This window comes from Colias croceus, chromosome 8 (genome assembly GCF_905220415.1).
Source record: "Colias croceus chromosome 8, ilColCroc2.1".
NCBI lineage: Eukaryota > Metazoa > Arthropoda > Insecta > Lepidoptera > Pieridae > Colias > Colias croceus.
The window spans coordinates 2,845,915-2,872,903 of NC_059544.1; the positions used below are offsets into that span (position 1 = coordinate 2,845,915).

The 26,989-nt window shown below is 32.7% G+C and overlaps 2 protein-coding genes across 2 annotated transcripts; both read left to right on the forward strand.

Moving 5' to 3' along the window:
* The first annotated feature begins 3,083 nt into the window (after positions 1–3,083).
* LOC123693604 (nose resistant to fluoxetine protein 6-like) lies at positions 3,084–11,477 on the forward strand. The gene is made up of 12 exons (XM_045638781.1): positions 3,084–3,365; positions 3,470–3,821; positions 4,269–4,451; positions 5,101–5,180; positions 5,457–5,650; positions 6,231–6,348; positions 6,578–6,792; positions 7,326–7,616; positions 8,278–8,464; positions 9,056–9,198; positions 9,883–9,991; positions 11,130–11,477. Exons 1-12 carry the CDS (start codon positions 3,176–3,178, stop codon positions 11,276–11,278), a joined length of 2,211 nt encoding a protein of 736 aa, XP_045494737.1. The 5' UTR covers positions 3,084–3,175; the 3' UTR covers positions 11,279–11,477.
* Positions 11,478–14,366: 2,889 nt separating this feature from the next.
* LOC123693945 (facilitated trehalose transporter Tret1-like) lies at positions 14,367–26,565 on the forward strand. The gene is made up of 9 exons (XM_045639212.1): positions 14,367–14,654; positions 14,973–15,082; positions 15,707–15,826; positions 16,122–16,277; positions 22,197–22,364; positions 22,641–22,773; positions 24,645–24,874; positions 25,386–25,580; positions 26,282–26,565. Exons 1-9 carry the CDS (start codon positions 14,591–14,593, stop codon positions 26,546–26,548), a joined length of 1,443 nt encoding a protein of 480 aa, XP_045495168.1. The 5' UTR covers positions 14,367–14,590; the 3' UTR covers positions 26,549–26,565.
* The last annotated feature ends 424 nt before the right edge of the window (positions 26,566–26,989 follow it).

Consider the following 26,989-nt stretch of genomic DNA (forward strand, 5'->3'; position numbering starts at 1 on the left):
GGGTTCAATGCAGCACATGTAACTATATTATGTAACATTTCTTGTTATTAATAAAGAAATTTTTCATTTTCATTTTCATTTTCAATTATTCAAAATATTTCGAATCAAAATAATCGACATTATAAAAAAGTATGTCTTAATACGCGGCATTTACATCAAACGAGTGAATGCTCATTCTAACCCCATGATGTGTAATAATTATTTTAGTGTAAACAGGCGTAGAACATTCTTTCGTTGTTCTTTAGTGAGTTCGATTCTATGCAATGTTCAACACTGAACAACACTGAATACGAGTTTTCGTTTACACTAAAAGATCACGAAAGAATGCTCTTGCTCCAGCTTTAGCTCCATGTTCGTTAAATGCATCGTTAGAAGATTGATATACCAAGAGCAATTTTGAAGGAATACAACTTCATAGAAAATCAATATTATATTTACATTGTTTCCAAAGTAACTTTAAAAATAATATAGGTGTATCTGGCGGAAAAAAGTAGGTACTTAAATTTATACAAAGCCTTTAAAAGAGGTGCTCTATTTAGCGATTACTGGCCCCTTGAAGTAATCTTTACATTACTGTTTATCAGTAATACTTGACTACAAGTACAAAAACACGTGTAAACTGCGCCTACTGGACGAATGAATGGCTATTATCATGTGAAATAATCATAAAAACATACTACTGGATTATTCATTGCCTTTTATAAATTGTAATTTTTTGGTCAAAAATAAAAATGTCAATTGAATTGATCTAAGACTATACCTACTTATATACTATTAGAGCAGGCTCCAAGGAGATGTTCGTTTGCAAAAATAGCGGACCTAAATCTGACTTCTGATATATATTGTATAGATCCCAGACATCCTATAGACAGATGTTGCCAACCAGTTTTGTGGTCCCCCTCCCCCCACCCCGGTAATTAAATATGGCATATAAAGAAAAAAATTAAAATTTCCAAAACATGTCGTGTGGGGTATCAAATGAAAGAACTTATTGAGAAGATCACGAATATATAGCATACTATAACATTGCTTACACTTTCTCTAAGATTTTTTTAGAAAATTTACGAAAATGCTCCATTTTTGAGTTAACTTTAAACCGCTATAGATTGAAAACTCATGAATATATTTTTTAAATTATTATTTTTTTCTTTGTATGCCATATTTAATTACCGGGGTGGGGGGAGGGGGACCACAAAACTGGTTGGCAACATCTGTCTATAGGATGTCTGGGATCTATACAATATATATCAGAACTGAAGTCAGATTTAGGTCCGCTATTTTTGCAAACGAAACTCCACTGAGAGTCCGGTCTATATCTAAAAATGATGTGTCGATGTGGATAGGTTCAATAGCTTCAGTTTGTGGTAGGTCACACGATATTTTATAATATATTATGACTAAATCAATTTATTTGACTTACACAAATCTTATCATTATTTTAATCATTATTTTTGTTTATAAAGTCAAATATTTTGGTAGTTCCTATAATTCAGTTTATTTTATATATCAAAATTCACAAGAATTAAAAAAATATATCCTACAGAATGTAAAATGAAACTTCATTCATATCTATAGAATTGCTTTAATACATTTGTTGTTCTTTTCCTAAATTGAATAAAAAGATTCACTTTAAAAATTTTACAATATGTATCCTCTACTTAATCTATTCCATCCCACTAATATTATAAATGCGAGAGTTTGTGAGGATGTGAGGTGTGTATGTGTATGTTTGTTACTCTTTCTCGCAAATACTAGGTACTGAACCCATTAAAAAAGTACGGCCTAGCTCCATAATTTATTTTCCCTTCTTAATAAATGCAATGAAATAAAAACACTGTCCAAGCTTGTCTTCCAGTAAATCAGTTATCGATTATCTATATATCGTTAACTAAAAAATAACCGAATAACATCCGGTAGTACATTAGTTTTAACAAAGAATCACTGCCTTATCTAAGGATTAATAATTACTTTAGTTTTATCAATTGGACAATCAGAACTAAATGATTAAATAAAATATTTATTTTTTTAGTCACTGTATTTTTCCATTAATTTATAGTTTCACTAGAGGTCCGCCCCGGCTTCGCCCGTGGTACGTATTTCGCAATAAAAGGTAGCCTATGTCCTTTCTCGGGTATCAAAATATCTCCATATCAAATTTCATGCGAATTGGTTCATTAGTTTAGGCGTGATTGAGTAACAGACAGACAGACAGAGTTACTTTCGCATATTTTATAATATAAGTATGGATAGTAAAAAAATTGTATGTAATGTGTAAACATAAGTCAATTACTTAAACTTTTTAATTCATTAAAATACATAATACATACATGATTATTACCTTTATTTCGTTTCTAATACAAAAGTAATTTCATAGAAAACATCAGATTTTTTACAATTCATGCTGATGCAAAGGTACTATAATTACGCAATAATTATTATTAATTACAATATTGTTATAAAATTTATATGGATAGAAATAAGTGTCAAAATTTAGAGTAATGATGTTACAGACAGATAAATTTATGTACAACTCAAAACAGACATTTTTTTATAGTGGGGAAATCTTCCAAATATACCCACGGCCCCCAGGGAAGGAGGCGTGGGTAATGTCGGATTCTTACCGACTAATACCCCACTGTGTTCCGTCGAGCCGCTTTAATGATGGGGCCGCGTGTATTGGTTGGAATTCTTCCGCGAACCCCTCGGCGGCAGCCCGTCTCCAGGCCAGACACAAGCCAAGAACAGGAAAGGTTGTTTGCCTGCTCTTCCCTCCCGTTGGCGGCATGAGCGGAACACGTCTCAAGCCGCCTCACTGCACCGGATGATGGATTACATTCAAATCAAAACAGACCTGTGTTTCAGGTCTTAAATAAATATTTTCGTTAAAGAATTATGTTAATATTTAGCTCCCATTAGGTTAGTCTGTATAAATCACTACATTTGACCTTCTTAAGTTAATAAATTATCGAGGAAACACCTCATTGAGTATGATAAAATCAATGTAATTCAAACAAAAAATTAAAAAATGTAGCAGCCGTACACCATGCGATTATGAAAGATAAGATATGGTCAGTATTACTGTCGCAATACAAAAATTAAGCACTTCAATAAATAATTTATCTCGTTCGATACGGGGGCATCGCCAATTAATCCAGTTGTGAATAATTCGCGTACGATGGAGGCTTTCCACATTATTTCCTTTAGTTTATTATTTATTTCTCAATCTCACGCTAAATTATATGTAAGTGACTATCCTGGTGGTTATGCCTTCGACAGAGAGTTACATGAAAGTGTTTTGGATTCAGAACTGTGCAGACAACAATTGAATCATATACTGTTTAATGATACTGCATTACTATTACAATGTAAGTCTATTTGTTGATTCATTTCTATGTATTTTCTGCATCAAAGTAAATTTCATTTATTTTTTAATCTCCGTTGTGCTGATTAACGCCTTTCGTTATTCTAGTTTTTGATGCTGGGCCCAGAATACCAAAGGGTATATTGACTGGAAATTTAAAAAGTTTGGGAAACTTTTACCAATGCTTGAAAATCAGTAGATCTATGGATGATACTAGGACAATTGAAGGAAAGTATTGCACAATTAACGTTGGTCTAAAACAGAATGCAAATACTATTTCTCTGCCACAAATTGATTGGTTGCCAGAGAGGACGAAAGAATGGCAAATTTTTGCTCAAACCCTTTTATTAGATGACCAAAGAATTTTAAAAGATTTAGAACAAAAACATTCAAGTCTTAGAGATTATTTAGTTTTTGGACCTGACCTTAAAGGATCAACAAGAAATAATCGTGATTCCAGGTATGTTTATGTATTATGTACTCGTAGATATCTATATTTCAACAAAACACTACATAATTATAATTATTGATTGCGATACACAAGTGATTACTTCTTCCAAATGTTATGCTTCGTGAATTATAATTTACAATGGTATTGCTGGAATGTCAATTATATTGTTTTTACTTTGTAATCTTTTAGTCTTTCAGTGCGAGTGACGTCCCGTAGTAATCCTCAAGTGGGGTGGGCACATGCATAATGCATACATCTGTTTCACTGATCGATTTTTCTTTAGAGACAAGTAGGTGATCAGCCTTCTGTGTCCTACCAAACCGAGACATTTTTTTTTCTTCGTCTCTCGGAATCGAACCCAGGACCCCTTAGTTTTACGCTCACGCGTCAAACACTGCATCAAGGAGGCGGTCAGGTATAGTCTTTCAGGATAATATTTAATTCCATTGTTTTTAGGCTTGGCGATGCCGGTGCCCTAACTGGTTTACAGTTTACATTGGGAATATGTATACCAAAAGCCTGTACGGTAGATGAAGCAGTTAACAGCATTTTGAATATAAGCAGCGTTATTCAGATTAACAAGGATTTATGTCGTCTTCCAAACGACAAGAATTGGGTTACTGCAGATTATGTTGCAATGTAAGTTTTGACGAGCATTTTACGGTATATAGAATTGATCCTAAACCTTCGGTAATCATAATTCAAACATTGTGTGGAATTTGAAAGATACTCCAACTGCAGATACTGGATACTCTTGCTACATGGTCTTAATCGTTATTTCTCAACTCTTCATTCATTATACTACAGAAATACTAAAACGTTCAGACGTACTAGAAGAAGAACATTGATCGTAATACATTTCGAATCAATAAATAACAGTCAGCTTTAGTACTTTCTCGAAAAAAATATGTATTTGGGACTTCTAATGAATTCTATGTAGTTTCACTATGAATAGGTATACCTTTTATTATCTATCTCTCATCCGGGCCAGGGAACCAATCATTGTAAAAGTTCTGAATATTAATATTTAAAACCTTTTAAACGGAAGCTATTCTCAAACAGGTCAATAGTAAAATACACAATGTAACTCAGTCCTCAGATGAAGAGTTCTGTAATCGACACATAATATTACTTTAAAGTGTAAATCAAACATTTCGTAGTAGTTTATATTATCTTTGATCATTAATTGGATAGAATTAAGCTTTTAATCTTATCATCTATATCCTAGAAACGGATAGAATAATAACAGTAAAAAAATAAAATAAAATATATGTTTAATTATTTTCAGAGCAATTTTTTCAATTCTTGGATTCATAATTTTGGTCAGCACTTGTTACGATGTACACCACATATTTTATCTCAAGAAAAGTAAGTTACCAGTTTTCTTCAATATTAAATATAAGTATTATTTGCTCCGTATGCGTTGTGAACGTTTATTTGACAACAAATTCAATTAAATATGTTCCAAAGTTACCGTCAACATCTTGTTAAGTCTAAAACGCATGTTGAAAGTTCTCGCTCGAGGAGCGAAAGCTTTTAAACAAAGTTGCCACAACAATAATATCTAAACATTTTCTGAATAAATGTTCACATGAGGATTTTTGTATTGGTATTTAACATCAATGTATTCTATAAACATTGCAGATCCAAAACAAATGCATCCACTGCGAATATTCTCTGCGTATAGTAATATGGCCATATTATTAGACACTCCCGATAAGCCAGGTAAATTGGAATGTCTAGATGGAGTCAGGGCTATGGCTATGCTTTGGGTACTTCTTGGACATACATACTACATTATACCACCAGTAGGGGCTAATCTTTTAGATTTGCTTGAGGTAAATTAATAGCTATATTACAATTGTTTTATTCATTAATTATTTGATGTTATCTTAATAATAAAAAAAACAAGTGATAACTGCGTTAAAAACAACCGACTTCAAACTAGCACTTGCAACATTTACAAATACAGACAAAAATGCTCATAAAACAAAAAATACTGGGTCTATACGAATAAAATTTTTATGGGACCAATTCGATACCATCTCGCATCGAACAAAAAAAGAATCACGTAAATCAGTTCAGAAAACTCGGAGAAATCGGTGTACATACATAAAAAAAAACATACCGGCCGAATTGATAACCTCCTCCTTTTCTGAAGTCGGTTAATAAATTGAATTTTAATTTTAATTAATTAATGCTGTAACAGTAATCACTGATAAAATCAAAACATTACAATCGATTCACTGTTCAATGTAAAGTTTTGATTTTATCAGCTTGGTACTACTTTTGTATCTATGAGATCATTAATTATGGAAATATGTAAAAATATATTTTCAAACATTTTATAAATACGTCATTTAATTATTATGTAATATGTAGTGTGTGGTTAATTATTTTAAATGTAATATGTTTTAGTGGCAAGAAAATGTAAAAGGTATTTGGATAACGGGGGCTCTTCATACTGTAGACACATTCTTTATGCTCAGTGGTCTCCTACTAGTTTATATAAGTGTCGCCAAATTTAAAAATGGTGGTAAGTATTAGATATCCCAAACACTAATCTATCTTTTAACTCTTTGATTATTGAAAAATTTTTGAAATCACAGAAAAAAATATTCACGAGCTGTGATTCGAACGCGCGTCTTTTTGCCAAACCGAGTTAACGCCTAGCCGTCTAACTGTAAATCCGCCTCCATTCAATTTCTTCTTTTTTGAAGTCTTTTGGACTCTTTTATTATTATTAAAAAAATCTTTCTTTTCAGTGGCATTACTCAAGAATCTCCATATATTTTACTTAAATAGATTAGTACGTATGTTTCCAATATTAGCTACGGTGGTACTTTTTGAAGCTTCGTTGTATAACAGAATATCAGATGGTCCTTTTTGGGACTTGGCTGGAACTAATGTCCACAGGTGTAGAGCATTTTGGTGGTCGACGTTATTGTATGTACAGAACTTTGTTAATCCACAAGAGGCGGTGAGTATTTACTTATTGCTTTGAATAATATGATTGAAAATATTTTAAATAATATGATCGATATGAAAAATCATTATTGTGGGATAGTAGGTATTTCTCGAAGATGGAAAGGAAAATCCTAATCGTCAGATATCAATCAGTTACAGTTTGTTTGTTTGAACTCGCTAATCTCAGGAACTACTAGTCAGATTTGAAAAATTCTTTCAGTGTTAGCCCATTTATCGAGGAAGGCTAAGACCAATAGAAACTGCCACACGGGTAAAACCGCAAAGCGCAGCTAGTATACTTTATAAAAATAAACTGACATTTTAATATTCCACAATTTTATACAAAAAATGTTCTAGCCTCTAAACGTTTCCTTCTAATAATAATATTAATCTTTCTAGCATCTATCTTTATCATCTATAGTTCATGTTGCTTCTTCAATTACTTCATTAATCTCTTAATTAATTAGTTCGCCATTCTCCTTTTCATCTAAATAATTGCTTACTTTAAGATATATTCAAATTAAATATCATCGTTTTTTCTTTCAGTGTCTGGGAGTAACGTGGTACTTAGCAATTGACATGCAACTGCATATAATATCTCCATTAGTTTTATATTGGATGTTAGGAACCGGCAAAAGATCGTCTTGGTCAGCTCTTACATTTGGCATGATCGTATCTTTGACTATAACAATCTGCTATATTTTCTGCGCGGATATTACAGATTATTATACTTATTATTATGTGAATGTTTTGACTCGATCCCCACCGTTCTTCGTGGGAATGATAGTTGGATACTTCTTGCGTGTTTATAGGAATAAGGAATTCAAAATGTCCGCGGTAAGTTATTTGTTTTTTTATTTAATAGGTATTGTAGAATGGAAATCAAATAAAATATTTTCCATTTAGCCCGAATTACAGAACTATATGTCTATTTTCTTTTAGATAAGTGTGCGTTAATAATTATTGTAGACTAGATTTGAGAAAAACCAGACGACTTATCACACAAAAAAGTGTTTTCATAGTCCGTATACAGGGTTAGTTTTCAATGACCGGCCAAATTTTCAGAAATGGTTCAGAATCGATAACATTTTCGATCTAATGAAAAAAAAAACGTTTTTTTTTAGTTAGCGAACGAAAAAGCGAACGTGTGAACATTACAAAAGCACAATAATTCAGTTCAAAAACCTAGATATTATGTAGAACACACATACATTTGGCGATGCGCGCACGCACACAAGTGCATTGAATATCGCGTGTTTACGATTTAGGAAATTTTCAAATGAATACTATTATTTTATATTTTTTTTATTCGACAATAATATTTCAAAATATGTGCCTTTGGTTTAATATCTAGATCTTAATTTTAAATTTTGGCTGGTCATTGAAAACTAACCCTGTAGAGTTCACCTGACTTAATCTTACTACTATGTAATATATTTTAACGTTATACACCTTGTTTCAATTTCAGATATAACAATATTTTTTTTTATAATTTCAGATACTCAGTGCAATCGTCACAATAATCGCTATTGGATTAACATCCGTCGTTTTATACTTGAACTTCTTGAAATCTCTATCCGACTGGGACCATGAAGTTTTTGGCAATTTGATAGATTCTTTTACTCGTTCTGTATGGTGTGCGAGTTTAGGATGGATTATTTTTGTATGTGTTAATGGATATGGAGGTAAATGTTAATTAATATTATCTTCTTATTAGTCATTTTTAAATCAATGTAGAGGCAAATCATTGTTACGATTATTTTTATTAGTCATTTGGATTTCTCGGTTTTCACGCGTTATCTTGATTGATTTGCATGACTAATCTTGAACGTTTAGAAATAAGAGATCTTTAATTTGATTTAATATTTTATCATCATAATATATCGGTTTATATTATCGGTAATCTATAAGTCGGGTTTTCCTTCCTGACGCTATAACTCCAGAATGCACGAACCGATATCCACGGTTTTGCATTCGTTGGAAAGGTCTCGGGCTCCGTGAGGTTTATAGCAAAGAAAAGGTGTCTCTGGTATCGAAACGGAGTTCGCCCGGTTTGCTAGTCTGATATAAGATCAACATTTTAAAGCGTCTTTTGACAGTTAGTAAGTTAGGTACATTGGTCAAAAATTATAATATCTATACCACAGATCTATACCGTTAAGATTTACATTAAATTTACGTTTACAATATTCATTAGCAGTAGAAGATTTATTAATAATTCGTACTTATACCAAGTATTTATCAATATATAATTAAAAAACTTTTAATTTTTTTAGGTCCCATAAATTACATTCTGAGCATGGGAATTTGGAAGATTCCTTCTAGAATATCTTATGGAATGTATTTAGTACATTTCTCTTTGATGGTCGCATATTATGCGTCTGCAGTTGAACCAGTTTACTTCAGTATTGGTTCAGGGGTAAGATATATATAGATAATGTTTATTTGCTTCAAGAATTTTATTTAAATGGAAAAAATAATTTGAAACAAAATCATTGATGCAATGGATCTACACAGAAAATTAGTAAATCAATACAATAATGAAAAATAGAAGCTTTTAAAATAAGATAACGTCTAAGTTATGGAAAAGTTAGAAAAAGTTAATTTTGTATTACTGTTTGATTACCTTAACATATCTAATATCTATATGATAATATGGTATACTTCAGTCTATTAATTTAAAAAGGTTTTTTATTGGACTTTGATCAATGATTCATGAGGTACAGTGAGTGACACAAGTATACACTTCTCAGTATTGATTATAAATATTTATATTGCTTATCAATATTTAAAAGATTTTTTGTTAATTATAATAGGTATCGTTCTCGAAATTTTGTATAAAATTCTTATCTTTTTGTAGGTACATAATAGTGATGTATTAGATTAGATGTATTAGAAATCACGCACTAAAATTTGTATACTTAGTAGTTTTTAAGGTATAACATTTTTAGGTACGTGGAGAGTTAAATTTCAAATTCGCGTCATGGCAATACCGTCATGTCATGGAGTAAGGCGACAATTTTTGTATCTTTGAATATTGCCAAAGAAGTTTCACTTCTGACACACACGCTCTTGTTTGTTTCTAATATTTGTTTATTTTCAGCTTTTCAGATTCTGCGGTTTTCTCTTTATAACCATAGTACTAGCTATTCTGATCACTGCGCTTATAGATATGCCAGTTTCTGCGATTTTCAAAATAATAGTGGAAGGAGGTAAAACCTATTTATATTCATTTTATGTTTTAATTAATTACTTATTTGCTTCATTGATTTACCGCCTCCTTAGAACCGTGGGGTCTTGGGTTCGAATCCCGGACACGAGGACGTGTTTGGCAGGATACAGAAGACTGATGACCCACTTGTCCTTAAAGAACTTCGATCAGGGAAATATAATATTATGTCTGAATAATTTATCCGCCTTATAGGGTTATAAATGTCCCCTGGTGGGTACCAGGGGACATTTCACTTTACTTTCTTCATTGATTTTCACAGCTATATGCCATTGCCTACTTAGGTTTTATCTAAAGATGTCTTTCTTGTTTTTCTATCAAAGAGTTAATTTATCCGATCAAATACATCGAAGTTGTTTTAAATATCGATTAACAATAACAGAAAGTTGGTCAGGAGTGCATCATAGAGCTATCAAGTAATTTAAATATTATGATAATGTTAATATTATTTTATGTTATTTAATTCATTATCAGATATGTAATCAGTTAAATTGTCTGACGTAGATTTGTGTTATGATTGATAATAATGAATGAAATTAAATGACTTAAAAGTTTTTTTATTTACGCATTTATTCCGACAATTCCTACAACAGAAAATTTAGCTCCTTATTCATGAATGAAATGCATTTGAGATTTATTGTTATTATAAATTAATGTAATATTATGATATTGATGTGCTTGAAACACGTCAACATCAAAACTGTTTTAACTGCGAAACAAGCTCATTTTTCCGTACTTTACTTAGAGTTGTAACTATAAGATTTTGTAATAACCTTAGGTAATAACGTTGAATTTAGTATAATATTGATATATTATTATAAGAACGGTATTTTACGCGTGCCTTAAATATCTTCTTTATATATAAATCGCAAAATGTGTTGGTAAGCGCATAACTCGAGAATGACTGAACCGATTTCGATAATTCTTTTTTTATTATATTCCTTGAAGTACGAGGATGGTTCTTATGTAGAGGAAACGTAAACATGTACCAAGGGCGAAGCCGGGGCGGACCGCTAGTTCCTAATATATTATATTGTCAATGTTAAAATGTATTTCTTAAGAAATTCTTATTTTCACGCTTTTATTTTAGCATTGTCTTACGTGAAAAATTTATTTTACAGGCGGCAAGAAACCTCCAACAAAACCACAAGAACAAATTATACCTCATAACGAAATAGATGAAAAACATATTAACATAAATGGAACAAGTAATGATGGTTTTGTGCCAGATGACGCAGAAAAGGCGAAACCGGAAAATAGTAAATTTTGAAAGTTTCTATTTGAAGAAAGAGGAAAAAAGAAGAGAAATAATATTGCTGCAATTTAATTTATTTAGATATTATAGTTAAAACTATAAAAAAGGAGGAAACCTTTGATTGTACAATATTAAGAGCCGATTTTTCAATCCTTGGTTTTTTATGCGTCCAATAAAGTATTACACGAAAATATTAAAATGTCACCTGTAAACTGTCAAATACGGACAATTAGAATACATTTTAGAAATGGTAGTTTAATACGTTCGATAAATAAATTTTAGCCAAGGATTGAAAAATCAGCCCTAAGTAATTTTAAAGTAACCTCCAGTTTTGAATAACGTTTATGAGTGATAACATAAATATTATGAAGATGATAACACTCATAAATTTGACAAATTAATAAATAAAAATAAAAAAATTGTCTGAAAATAATATCGAATAAGAGATGCAAATATATCTGACGAAAACTATACATTTTTGTTTCAATTATTTAAAGATTTACTAGCTAAACAGTAAATTGCAAATAATAGCTATTATAGTGTAGTAATTCATCAAATCAAATAATAATTATTATACAGAATGTTCCAAATGTAGGACGCCCCTTGGGCTACCCAAATTACCCTCTTGTTTGTTTAAATGTATTTTTCGTACCTAGTTTATAAGTTTTGATTTTTTTATTTATGGTACATCGAATTAACGAACCAAACGTTTTAAATTGATTCAGAATTTGCTTTTTTTTAATGAAACCACTTCAATATGCTTAAAATTGACTTGTAAAATAAGAGAAAATTTTCTAAAAGATTTATTTCTAAACAATAAAAATAGCATAAGATTCGGGTAGTTCGAGGGGTGCTCTAACTCTGAGCCAACGCATGACAATAATATTTCCTGGAATACCCGGTATATTATTGAGGTATATTATATAAAAATGGAACCCGTTTTACGTTGTCACGGCATCACGTGTGAACGGCTGAAACGATTTCGATAATTCTTTTCTTATTACATTCCTTGAAGTACGAGGATTGTTCTTATGTAGAGATGTAAATATGTACCACGGGCGAAGCCGGGGCGGACCGCTAGTAAATATAATAATGTAAGTAGATCTCAAAACATTAAAATATTAATTATTTCACCAGCCTATTAGTTAGTAATGCAAATGAGCAACATCATACATTCATTTGGTTATAATAGATATAATAGTGATAACTTTATTTGTGAAATTGTGTTTATAAAATATTTTGTGAGATTTCACTATTAAAATGATTATAATATATGCGTAAAATTTCTTTCATTTCTTAAAATATTTCCCGTTTTCGTGGGAGTCGAGATAATAATTATCCTATGTCCTTTCTCAGTTTCTATATTTGTATCAAATTTTATGAAAATTGGATAGGTGGTTAAGGGATGAAGAAGAGACAGACAGACTTATAGACGGAGTTACTTTCGCATTGATTAAATGTAGGGAAAGAATACGAATGCACCTATTCACCAATTTAGGATTCTTGTTTTAGTCTTGATATTAAAAAATAATCAACGAATAATTTTACGAAACCTACTTACTTTGTGTATTAGTCTAATGCAATGGATATAAAGTAAGATATATCAAAGAATCGCTTAATATATTACGTGAAATCAATTTATACTAATGTATTTCTTCATTTCATAAATTATTGAGGGTCACCTGAAGTATATGCCAAAGAAATCTAAATAACAAGACACTATAGAAGTGCTATAATATTGTCATAATTAGTATGAAAACCACTGTCACCAAAATCAACACATTTAAACCGATATTAATACAGCATTTTATTAAGTACCCTAACACACGGTTTTACGGTTTATTTTCGAATAACATCCCCAGGTACATGAGATGTTTTGTTTCTTTTTGCTCAGAAAAATACAAATTCGGCTTTTCTACAACAGAGGGCGTTAATTATCAATACATATAACTTTGAACCTAAACACATAGAAAATAAGGTTGAAATTTTTGTTAAACGTGATAATCAGAACGGTCGAATGTGTCATTCATTGTTAATACTATGGTGACATTCGTATTACTTGTAAATATTCATTAATTTTAAGGAAAAACAGCATTATTTCTAAATTCTAATAAAAATTATTATTACCGATGAAATGTTATTACTTTATTAGTATAGCAGGATTAATTTCCGCAATGAGAAATGATGAAACACACTATGTTTACACACGCACGTCTCGAGAGCAACTGAATAGCGACGAACGCACTGGTGCCTGGTGGCTTGGAGTTGGAAGTCACCTGAGTGGCGACAAGGTCACGCGTGCTTACGACTTCCAGTGTCTTTTTATTTAGATTTCTATGGTAGGTATATGCCCACTAAATACAGTACTGAATAAAACATCTGTTTAAAGTTAAACAATTGTTACAGTTTCAGTGTTCTATTTCCATTGTTGAAAAGTGCCAAATATTATTATGAATGTGTTCACAATGTTATTTTTAACTATGTATAGGTATTATTATTAGGATAATATTAAGAGGCTACATATGCCTATAGTTATTCTGAATCTATTAAAGTGAATTAACAGATTCTGTTTGACAGATTAAGTATATAAAAATGCATGTTATGTTTAATTTTCCTTAATACTTATAAAAATTAATATAGTTAATTTTTGTACATGACGCATTAAATAAAGTAGTTTAGAGCAGGATTGTGAACTAGGAAACAATTTTCCTGAAACATTCATGCTATACAAGCATGTCAATATTAGATATTAGATAAGTATTTTATTGTTGTATCTTACAGATTGATACCTATTTATTACACAAGCCAATATATTATTAACTAGTGGTCCACCCCGGCTTTGCCCGTGGTACATATTTCGCAATAAAAGGTAGCCTATGTCCTTTCTCGGGTATCAAAATATCTCCATACCAAATTTCATGCAAATTGGTTGAGTAGTTAAGGCGTGATTGAGTAACAGACAGACAGAGTTACTCTCGCATTTATAATATTAGTAGGTATGGATTGACATAAAATTTATGCATAGTGCATACCTACGAGTAACTTAAACATTGCATTTATATGAATCTTCAATCACGTGTTTTGATAATAGACGTGTGATGAGATTTACCAAATAAATTGTACGACAAATAACTATTGTGTATACGTCCTTATTGTGTTCATTAAGATCATTTAACTTCTTAATATTGAAGCGTAGTATCATTTTGTTTGGGCTCCATTCGATACACGAATAAATTGGTCGTAGATATGTAAGGAAATTATAAAAATAAATATCGTTGCGAATAAGTGATCTGATTCTTTTATACGTAGTAATTACATGTGATAAATATGAGAGTGTATGGAATATTCAAAGAAGGCAGTAAGGTCAATCAAATAATATGCGCGTTTTTCAGTAAGTACTTTTTTTAAATATTTTCAGTCCTCTAAGCAATTATGTTCTGTGTCTCTAATCCAATTAAAAACTATATTAATTAGACATTTAAAAAAAATCATTTAAGTAATAGCTACAGTTCGTGTTAATTTTCGATAAAATAAAAGATAAAAGAAAATGTAAATCACATCGATGTTTACATGAATAATCAATTGGATATATTTTGTGAATTATAAACTGAATGAATATTTATTTCACACTTCCAGTCTCTTGTTACTACTACCAATCTACATCTACTTTATCTTTCATAAAATCTTTTAAAAATTTATATATTTCTAGTAAACCTACCCGTATTCGCATACGGAGCGAGTATAGGATGGATGTCCCCAATGACTCTGCTCTTGCAGTCAGATAAGTCTCTCAGAGGCACCCCTCTCACAGACCTTGAGGTAATTTAGATTCATATTAAAAACTTATTCACTACCTATTCAGCCTTGGATACTGTTCAACTTGCTGTCTCATTGATAGAGTAATCCATACTAATATTATAAATGCGAAAGTAACTCTGTCTGTCTGTCTGTCTGTTACTCAATCACGCCTACCTACTGAACCAATTTGCATGAAATTTGGTATAGAGATATTTTGATATCCGAGAAAGGACATAGGGTAGGTTTTATCCCGGAAATCCTACGGGAACGGGTTTTTCTTTGAAAACGCGGGCAAAGCCGCGGGCGGAAAGCTAGTAAGTAATAAGTATACTATTAGCCTGAATTCGATCCTTAGGAGTAACAATGAAGCTAGTCAAAAGTCACTAAATTATAAAAATTTCGACGAATCCGATTTATTATGTATTCCTTTAATAATATTTATTGTCGACAGTTACTTTCTACAACTTAAACAAATTTTATCCTAGATCTTAGTCATTGAAAACATGGCATGGATTATTTCCTGTAAATTTGCCAGATTGATTTACAGTATATACCGTTGATACAATAATAAATTATTTTCTGCCTATAAATTGATATAACGACTTATATTACATGATAACAGTCATTTCATTATTATATTTTCAGGTATCATGGATGGCAGCGGTTGCCTATTTAGTTTGTGTCCCGGGCGACTTTATTATGGCACTCTTGGGAGACCATATCGGACGCAAGCGAACATTAATGTTGATTTCTTTGGCTAATGCTGTAAGTTCCAAGGACCATGTTAAAACAAGTAAAAATATGTTTAGAACACAAATGGAATAGTTTTTATAATATCTAGCATCGATCCAAAAAATTAAATTACGACATGAAATCGGTAATTATTTTAAAAGCTCAGGTCCCGTAACCACATACACAATAAAAAATCTATTGTGTCTGGGACCGATCGGGCCGCTTGGGGCTCAATGGGTTAAAAAGGACACAATTAATGATCTCGAAGCCTAGATTTATGATGAATATGACAAAATACTTGTGAAATATGATTTTTTTAATGTTTTAGCTAACATGGATAATACTATTATCTTCTACAGAAATATGGGCTCTTATATTAGCAAGAGCTTTGGTTGGAATCGCCATGGCAGGGAGTTATGTTACTTGTCCTATATATACGAAGGAAATTAGTGATGACAATGTACGAGGTGTTTTGGGTTCCTTGGTAAGGTTAAATTTAGTAGAGTATTAGTTTTATTATAATTTACCGAATCGATTACGCCTGTTGGTAGAAAAAGGCACAAGTGTAGTCAATAGATAGGTAAGTCCTAAAGATTTTATGCCCTCTGATTTTGATTCATAAATAAAGCTACAGATAAATTCTAGATTTGAACTCAAATTAGGTAACCTTCTAATAATAGCTGTGTTTTACCTGAAAATAAAACACATATTAAATACTTACCTATATTTGAAGCTTACTTATTGAGAAGGCACCTAGCTTTTTCCGCCTATTTTCCCTCTCTTTCTCGTTGTATATATGCTATCTCTCTCGCACAAGGCACACCTCCCACCAGGTGGCGCGGCCGGCGCACGATAATGTGCAGGCGCTAGATCTTCTTCATTGAGTCGAAATCCTCAACAGGTGGACGTTAAGTGTAAGCTTCAAATATAGGTAAGTATTTAATATGTGTTTTATTTTCAGGTAAAACACAGCTATTAAACACTTGACCGTAATTTGAAGCTTACTTATTGAGACCCGTTTGTTACCCACCTGGTGTATAATATATGGACGCCAATGTGAATTTGAATACATAAGTAATTACTTATTACTTTATTTGTAATAGTAAGGTGTGCCGATAGTATAACAATAAATCACACAAATTTTTATTATCTATAATATTTTAACAATTCCAGAAGAAAAGTTAATCAAATAAGAACCAAAAAAAAATTAATCATAATGATTAAAAGTATTAGAACTTATGAATTTGTTTCAAGCATACCTTAGTTAATCTTTTGGGCTTGAAAAATAAAGTAACTTTAGCGTAAGTTTCATCTTAAGTACTATTAGACTAGATGATGCTTACAAAATTAAGCAACAGCCGATCACCGATGAGGCAAGAATACCAAATAATAATACTCTTACTTTCTACTTCTACGCTAAAATGGTTGCTGTATATGTACTGGAAACAAATACTGATATATTTATAATAACACTATATTATGTTTATGATAACTGAACTCAAAGGAGTTAGAGACTAAAAACATAAGAGCTTATCTGTGTCCCAAACGTGCTATTACTACAGCTAAATACGTTTGTTTTAATAAAATTTATTTTAAGATATAATATTATGACTTGCATCAGAACTTATTTACCGAAAGTCTCGGGGTTACATAACGTGACCACAGATTTATTTATAATAATAGTGTTTCGGCCTTACTAATAAAATGTTACCCATTCGCTATGCAATGGATCAGTCATTGCAATAACCTGTCTTGTTTTTATGATTGACGTTTCATGTGAGCAAGAGCAGGACACAGCTATTGTATAAAATGGTAGAAATTTATCCATTGTTTAACTTTTTATTAGTAAGGCCGTTTATGTATAACACTAGGCCGTCAACAGATAGGAAATGAGGCAAATTTATCCGGTTCAACCAACTACTACTAGCTACTCCGTATGTGTTTTGGGTAGACGGAGGCAAAGAGGATTTTTATTCAGACTATATCATTTGACTTTCTCCACATTTGTCACCTTGTCACCTTCAGAGTCATTTTGCAGACTAGTGGTGCAGCACTGAACACTGTCTATTAGGTGGATGGTGCTGTTGACCGGGTCTTCAGTTCTGCTTTCCAGAATTCCTTCGTCCCTATCGGTGCTACTACTACTGAAATAGCGGTATGCTTACACGTTGTTCAGGTCTCGAACTGACTAGGGTTTCTCATATCTCAACAACCCTTACTCGCTCTAACGAAAACAAATCTATCGCCGAGGAATTCTGCTACAGGCCAATGGCAAGAGAGATTATTAGCTTAACTATGCTATTATTATTATGTTCAGGAATATGGTGGATTTTTGAATACTATCATCGTCTGAAAGTATCTCCTTTCGATTAACTGCATTAAGGGTGCAGATCTGATTCCATCTTTGTTGCGTAGGAAGCCTACGACAGTCTAAGCAACACACTAGACAAAAAAAAGTTGCCCTGTATATGGTCGGTTGTTCCAACGTCCCTAATATGGCTAGCTTACTTTAGCTACCCCTTGATTGTAACTGCTACCAATGGAGGCATTGCTTATGTGTTGTCCGCAGTTCTGCGAGTGCAAAATTGAAAAACTGAGCTCGTGGAGAGCTGTGTCGAAAGAATCTGTGTTAAGATTATGAGAGGACAGTTGGTTTTGGATGCGAAGATAGGACATTAGTTTATTCATCCGTAACCACGAGAGGCAGCCACGGACAGCGACATAGCAAGAACTAAACTAGCAGTTTAGTTCGCTCACCTGACTATGTCATATTTTAAATACAGTATATCCTCTGTATAGCATTGTATATATGACTACAGACAAACTTAATTCGCCCGTAACCACGAGAAGCAGGCACGGACAGCGATATAGCAAGAACTAAACTAGCAATGTTTAGTTCGCTTACCAGACTTGGTAATGTTTTAAATGCATAGTCTAGTAGTATATATTATAGTCTGTATTGCATTGCATTTATTCCCCCCCCCCCCCCCTCTTCAAATCAAAGAAATGAGAAGTCTTTTGGCGGAGCTTTCTCGTGAAGGGTAGGGGTTCCAAGTAATGTCTTATTACACGAGGCTTTTGTTTGGAAAGATTGACTTTCCGTTATTTATCCTTTATCCTAAGTAAATCAACCATCAGTAATCACAGCACTCGTTTACGTTGATAGGTGTATCAACGTTTATCATATATAATAATCCTGGTGGAATAACAAGAAACTGTCGAAGCAAATGATTATCCTAGTCCTTCAGCGATTTATTGTTTGACCCCTGAAGAAACCTCATGGGTGCCATAATGAGGCCAAATGGGTTGATATGCGAGTCGAATAAATTGCCTACAAGACCGGGTAACTAAAATAGGCCTATGAGAGGTCATAAGACCTAGAAGAGGTACGAGACATAATCAATCGTCATTTGTTATATTCAATCGCTTTGGTCTCTTCCGATGTTTTTATGTGAAAATTGGTCGGCTAGTGCCATTGAATTACGACACTTAACATACCGTCGCGTTGACACAAGGTTTGGTGACATAGGGGCTTCCTCGAAACCATCGCCACTCATCTACGATATCTATCATACTTGATCCGACTCACTTTCCTTTGTTGTGAATAGGCTCTGCATTGGTTAATACAATTTGTTCAGATCCAATTTCCATAATTGGTAAACCAATGGTTTCCTGATTAAATAAGCGTAAGCGGTACCCTTTTAGGAAAACGAGGTTCAAATTTCATGCGCCCATTATTAAACGTCTCTAACATTGTATAGTAGGTTATATTACTATACTTATATTGTATAGATGTCCCACTATGAAGTAGATTTCAAAAACCTTTTTCTACCTACCTTATAAGAGTGAAGATCCATTACTGTCACCTCTAAAACTTCTTTCGTGGGTCCTTGTTGGCGAAAGCAAATATCTATGATCATTTTATTGATCAATCCTTCGTAAATTTGCACCAACCGTTATAAAGCCCCGCGAGGGCTGATATATATATATTTGCTCCATTTCGTCGTGAGGGACGGTTGTAATCAAAGCCCCACGAGGGCTGATATATATTTGCTCCTGATATATATTTGCACAGTTTCCCGTAATGGACGGTTGTAATCAAAGCCCCGCGAGGGCTGATATATATTTGCACCATTTCCCCGTAATGGACGGTTGTAATCAAAGCCCCGCGAGGGCTGATATATATTTGCACCATTTCCCCGTAATGGACGGTTGTAATCAAAGCCCCGCGAGGGCTGATATATATTTGCACCATTTCCCTGCGAGCGACGGCTGCACGAGGGATGGTAATTGCATAAGTTGCATGGCTAACCCCTGTTAGGAGTAGCGGCCACATATTTATGTATTTTGCTCCGATCAAGGTTTAAGGTGCTAATAAAAAATTAGCAGTTAATATAAATTAAAAAAAAAATATATAACAATTAACAAGGTCCTTTAACTTATTTTTCAATGCTAGCGAGAGCTGTCCAGGATGAAATAAGAATAATTGATTTGACAAAGAAAATTTTTCATTATGTATAAAAAAGGAATTTAGTTAATACAAAATTCATAATTCAAATCATTTACACTAAATTTTAAAATGAACTTCGATTAATATTCATTTCAGTTCATGAAATCGATGTCACATTTAGTTGCTTTATATCCGTTAACATTCCTTACGAACGCAGCCATACCGTCGTAGGACGATATTAGTGCACAAAATAATCTCCACTCACCCGCAATTTTTTACTTTTTGTCAAGGTGTACAAGTTTATAATATTATTCTAAAACGTTAGAATAAGTGAATTGTAAATCCTTTGAAACAAATGTCTCTAAACCTAATTACTAATTAAGGCATTCCGATAACTATACGATAACGTCCCTTTCAGCTCAAATTCGGTAAACCAGAGAATCTAATTGTAAAATTTTTGGTACTTACACGTTTTAACCAAAAAATTTGCATTATTTGAAACATAGGAAACGTAATTTTCAATCAAATTATCCGTGTGTAATATGTCTAACTATATAAAATAAAAGTGAATCCCAAAATGTGTTGGTAAGCGCACAACTTTAGAACAGCTGAAACGATTTCTTTAATTTCTTATTATATTCCTTGAAGTACGAGGATGGTTCCTATGTAGAGAAAACGTGAACATGTACCACGGGCGAAGCCGGGGCGGACCGCCAGTTTTCACATAAATACGGATCAGATAAATACTCTTAAAATAAAAGGACACGTATAGACGAGTCTTGAATGTGTGGTATATTCGTGGTACATACATACATGCGCGAATTCAATCATTATTCAAAGCGGCCAACTCCCGTAAAATTTCTAACATATCCCGACATGTTCTGACACGCCGTGATTCATGCAATTACGCTAACAGCAATTAATACATAATATTATATAATTTGTTCTTGGAGCTGACTCATCTCGTTCAATAATTTTTAGTAATAAACTATGATTTGAATTCCGAACCGTTCCTAGTGATAACGACAATGTAATAAAGTCGTAGCAATGGATTGCATGCCTGTAAATCTTTGAGTTGGCTCATAGGCGTTAGCCTTGGATTTATCCATACTATAAATTGAAATTTTTCCACGAAAAATTCACTTGTAACCTTGTAATATAAACACATTATTAAAAATGAAATAAAATGATAAAAATATCTATATACGAGAGAGGGTAATTGATATATCTAGTCAATATCAAATAATTACAAAAGTTATATTAACGATTCGAGTAAAACCGAACGGTAAATCCGTTAAAATTGCTTTACTCACAGTATCAAAGATTCAAATATTAATTTCAAATATATTGCATAATAAAATATTTCAAAAGAAAAAGTTACTATTTCAAGTAAATGTAACGGTTGTATCGTTAATATTAAATATATTTATTCATGCTATTAAGTATTTAAGCATATTGAAAAATAAACTATTGCTGAAGGATTCATTAAAAACTTCAACATTTTAAATAGTCCAACGGTTATACCGTTGATTTAAAATATTTTTACTCATTTTTAAGTAAAATATCATTAGAATAGATGTAAAAATAACTCACTGTACCGATGCGACGGGATACACTTTTTCACACTTTTAACACTTGCTATATGCAATACTTAATAGCACCAAGGTTGTAGTCTGGTACACAACCTTCCGGCGGCGGAAGCTAGACGCCAATGAAGAAGATCTAGCGCCTGCACATTATCGTGCGCCGGCCGCGCCACCTGGTGGGAGGTGTGCCTTGTGCGAGAGAGATAGCATATATACAACGAGAAAGAGAGGGAAAATAGGCGGAAAAAGCTAGGTGCCTTCTCAATAAGTAAGCTTCAAATTACGGTCAAGTGTTTAATAGGTATTAAGGTAGGAAATATTTTTGTTTTTGTCTCAATCATTGTTATTTCTTTAACTATAATTCCAGGTGGTTCTTTTCCACACTACGGGAAACTTATTTCTTTACATCATAGGTGATTATTTAAGTTATAATACTATTCTATGGATTTGCCTCATGATACCTACCTTTCATCTAATTGTATTCATGATGATGCCAGAAACACCTTCGTACTTAATCAAACGTGGAAAAGCTGAGGTAATTACACTAAACTATGTTATAATATTTATACTATAAGATAATAATCTATTATGTTTATTTTGTATGAAATTTGTGATTAGGTATTACGATAGGATTTATAATTTTTGTATTTCGTATGCACCATTATTCAAAGCTGTTCATTTTAACCAACATTCTCAAAATAATAGTAAGTAGTTTCTCAATTTGTAGCGTGCGTTTATTTATTTTGATTCTTATTTATAGTTGTATAAACCTAAAAATTACTCTTAATATTCAAATAGAAACTATTAACAGGAAGCTGGAAGAGTTCTAGCATGGCTACATTCTAGAAAGGAAACCCATTCCTCAATAACAAATGAAATTCAATTACTACAGAGGGAACAGAAAAATGACGAAGGCAGTAATAAGTTCCTGATTAAAGCTATTTGTAAGTATTTTATTTACTAACCAATATTAACTATAAAATAATACTAAAACAATACCTACGACAATTCATTTCCCCGCAATAACATAATTAGGGAAGACCATTTTTTTTTCAGCAAGGACTGTTGGAGTAGGTTTCACAACTTACTATAGCGCCCGGCAAACTTCTTGGCTAAAAAGTAGCGTGGTGGGGGAAGCTTGCGCAATGCGCATATAAAAATGTACTAAAACTTGATGCACAAACTTCCCCCACCACGCTACTTTTTGACCAAGAAGTTTGCCGGGCGCTATAATTTCCCTAATTGCCTTTTTAACACTTTTTGACATCTTTTTGTACAGTATGTCTTTGCCTTGTCAGAACTTACCAAAACATATCCAGAAGCTGCGAACCACGCATCACTAGAAGGCCAATGAATTTTTATCGATAACGTCAGTAAAACTTATGACAATAAAATTATTGTTGAGTCAATGTTAAATTAATAACAGATGTGTATGCATTTCTATTTCCAGCGAAATTTTAATAAACACAAGGATTAAAGCATGATAGCACGTGTACATAGAGACTTGTGAATATTTATTTGGCAAATATTACAATAATTATACATTTAACATTGCAAATGATACAAAGAATAGATTATCAGTGGCTGTGCAATGTGCATCACTATAATATAATGAATAAATAAAAAGATCTATGCATTTAAAAATAAATAGAATAGAAGAGAAGCGAATAGACCTGATATTGTGGTGATGGACCTAGCAACTTCCAGGATTTTCTTGGTAGACATCACTATCCCACATGACGACAATCTTGTTAAGGCCGATTCAGATAAACGGCTCAAATATCTGGATCTGGCGCATGAGGTTGTCGAGATGTGGGGCGGTGTGTCTGCCGAGATAATCCCCATAGTTGTGTCCACCAATGGGCTGATTCCTTCCTCCTTAAAACAATATTTAAGGAGGTTGGATTTACCGGTAAAGCCCATGACAGTGGGGATACAGCGGGCAGTCCTGCTGGACAACGCTCGGATAGTCCGCAGGTTTCTCACTCAATCGCCCTAGGCTCCGGCCGTCTGGCCACTCAGCCGGAGTTGTTTAAAACACCGCCGCGAGGCGAGATACTTGCCCCCCCATTAATAGACTTGTTTTTTTAGAAAAGCCTTAGCGCAAAACCATTAAAATACACTGAGTTTTTAAATAACTTTAATAATTATGCTATTTCACAATTTTTTATTTATAATATGAATTCTAAGTATGAATTCATACATGAAAATTACCATAATAGGGAATTTTTTTTTTTTTATTTCACTCCATATTAGACATTGAATTTATTGCAATAACTAGCTGAAACGTAAATTAATTCGAATTGAACTACCTACGCCAAAACAATATCCAGTGTAGTTGACCTATTTATAATTTAAGACCTTCAATTAATGACGTTATAGAAAAAACTTCCATGGCAAAATCATCTTGATAAATAGCGACGTGCCTATTCTTATAAACCGATTTAATTAATTATCTGTTCATTGGTGATGGAAAGAAAGAATTTATGTGTTTATGGATAAGACAATTTGCAATAAGATGAACCACAATTTTCTTCATACCTTTTTAGCAAAATCAAGTGACCAGTAAATCATAGACTAGAAATTTTTTAATAGGATAAACCTCATTTTTCTTCTTAGGTAAATTTAAAGCGAAATAAAGTGTATTCAGAAATAATTTATTTGCTAAAACATGGTATGGAGAATCATATATTACAGTTTTTACATGACTTGGTCTAAGAGAAATAAAAATAATATTTATTTGCTAAAACATGGTTTGGAGTATCATATAGGTATTACAGTTTTTTGCATGACTTGGTCTACTCTATTCTTTCAGTTAAAGACAAAACGCTATTCCAAGCCTTTCGTATAGCAATGGTACTCAGCTTATCGCGCGAGGTTTGTGGAGCGATACCAGTACTGAACTTTGCTGGTGAAATATTCGCAATTGCTTCTAAGGAGAACAGTCTTGTACTAACACCAAATCAACAAGCTATGCTATTGGGAGCTATACAAGTCGCTGGTTCCGCTTTGGCTTCTTGTATGATAGAAAGGACTGGAAGAAAGGTAAAAATTAATGTGACTCATCGATATAAATAAATTGTCTTTGATCTTATATTGGGGATCGGTCATAGTGTATTTAATTGTAATGATGGCTATTGAAAATATATTTTAATCATATTAAAAAGTATATCCCTCTGCTTAGTGCTTAGCTTAACATTAAATTACGTAAGATATTTACCTAAAGTAGTTAAATAATTCTAATTATAGAGCTCAAATTCAAAATTCAAATTGATAATTTATTTATTTTTCACAAATTTTTTACAAACTTTCACATGAAATGTCAATATCTTGTGATTACAGATAAAGACTACTGCGAACTTTGTAAGTCCAGTTGAAAATAATATTCACTCAGGATTAATGTTTTGATGTAAAAATGCCTCTGCTATTTAATAAACACATATTCCATATCTGCTATCCAGACCTTATATTTTGCCATAAAATACAAAGAGAAGAAGAGTAGAAGGTTCTACTTATAAAATTGGGACAGATAAAGGTTGATTTCATTTTTTTTCAGTTCATACTCTTCACAACATCACTAATATCTGGGATAAGCATGTTCGTATTGGCTTCATGGTTCCTAGCAATGGATTATGCCTTGATACTGCCGAATTGGGTGCCAATAATGACTCTGTGTTTATGTATCTTTTGTGATTCGGGTGGTCTAGCGCCTATGACTATTGTCATATTGGGGGAAATATTCTCGTTCAAGGTAAGTAATAATTGAATATAGGTATTATGGTATTTTCCTATACTTTTTATTGTAGGTACTAGTAAAAAAGAACTAAAAAAATCATCTTTTATTATTTTAAGTTTTAAAACTACCGTTGCATAATATTTACGACTTATAAGTAACTAGATTCCTGCCCGCGGCTTCGCCCGCGTTTGCAAAGGAAAACCCGCATAGTTCCCGTTCCCGTGGGATTTCCGGGATAAAAACTATCCTATGTGTTAATCCAAGTTACCCTCTATATGTGTGCTAAATTTCATTGTAATCGGTTCAGTAGTTTTTACGTGAAAGAGTAACAAACATCCATACATCCATACATCCATACATCCATACAAACTTTCGCCTTTATAATATATGTTAGATAACATGCAGTCTTACAAATAGAATTAATTCATATTATTCGTACGATACAAAATGTAAATCCTACACCTGTTCCCTTTGATCTGCGCTGGTCCCTGTGGATGCAATGATATCACGGAAAGCATAAAAGGATTAATTGCAATCATTCATATTTTGGGTTACCTTGAATTCAGGAGTATTTTTCGTTCATGTGCCAGCATCTGATGAAAGACAATATTTCAAAGTTTAATAGTTTTTGGTTTGAAGAAACAAACAGAAATCTTAATACATACTTCAAATAAACGTCTCTTTTATCTTTTCTAATAAAACATTCTCCATTTCAGTATCGTGGAACTGTCATGGCGGTTACAATGTCAACAGCATCTCTTGCAGACTTCCTACAGTTGCTTCTCTTCAAACCTTTAGCAAATTCTATTGGTATTCATGCATCGTTCTATTTCTTTGGTCTTATCTGTGTCGCCAACGCCTTTTATGTTCTGTTTTGGGTGCCAGAGACAAAAAAAAGATGTCTAGATGATATTTATGATGATTTGAATAAAGGGAGAACGAAACGAAAGGATAATTCGTCGGCTGTTGAGCATAGATTGTGAATAAATGTTTTAGTGCATGTGTTGTTTTATTATAAGCCTTATTAATATTCTCTCATAATGGATGTTAAAAATCATCAGTTTCTTTCAATCTATCATAGGCCTCTGCCTCTGTAGGGACACTATCATCATTGCCTCTACTCGCTCAACGCTGCCCATTGTGTAGACTCTACACAATGGGCAGCGTTGAGCGACATAGACTACACTGTAGAGGGTGCATAAAGATTATAATAGTAGTTATAGTAGTAGAGTAGTATACTACTCTATATTGTTAACTATAGTAAAAATATCAAAATTAATTACTTACGTTTATGGTAGTATAGAAGATCAAAATGTCCCATTGAATATATGGCTATAAACGCCCTCTAGGCGATTGAACGGATATCATTGAAACTGATAACCTCTCGGAGGATATTTTGTTTTACAGGTTTCTGCATATTTATG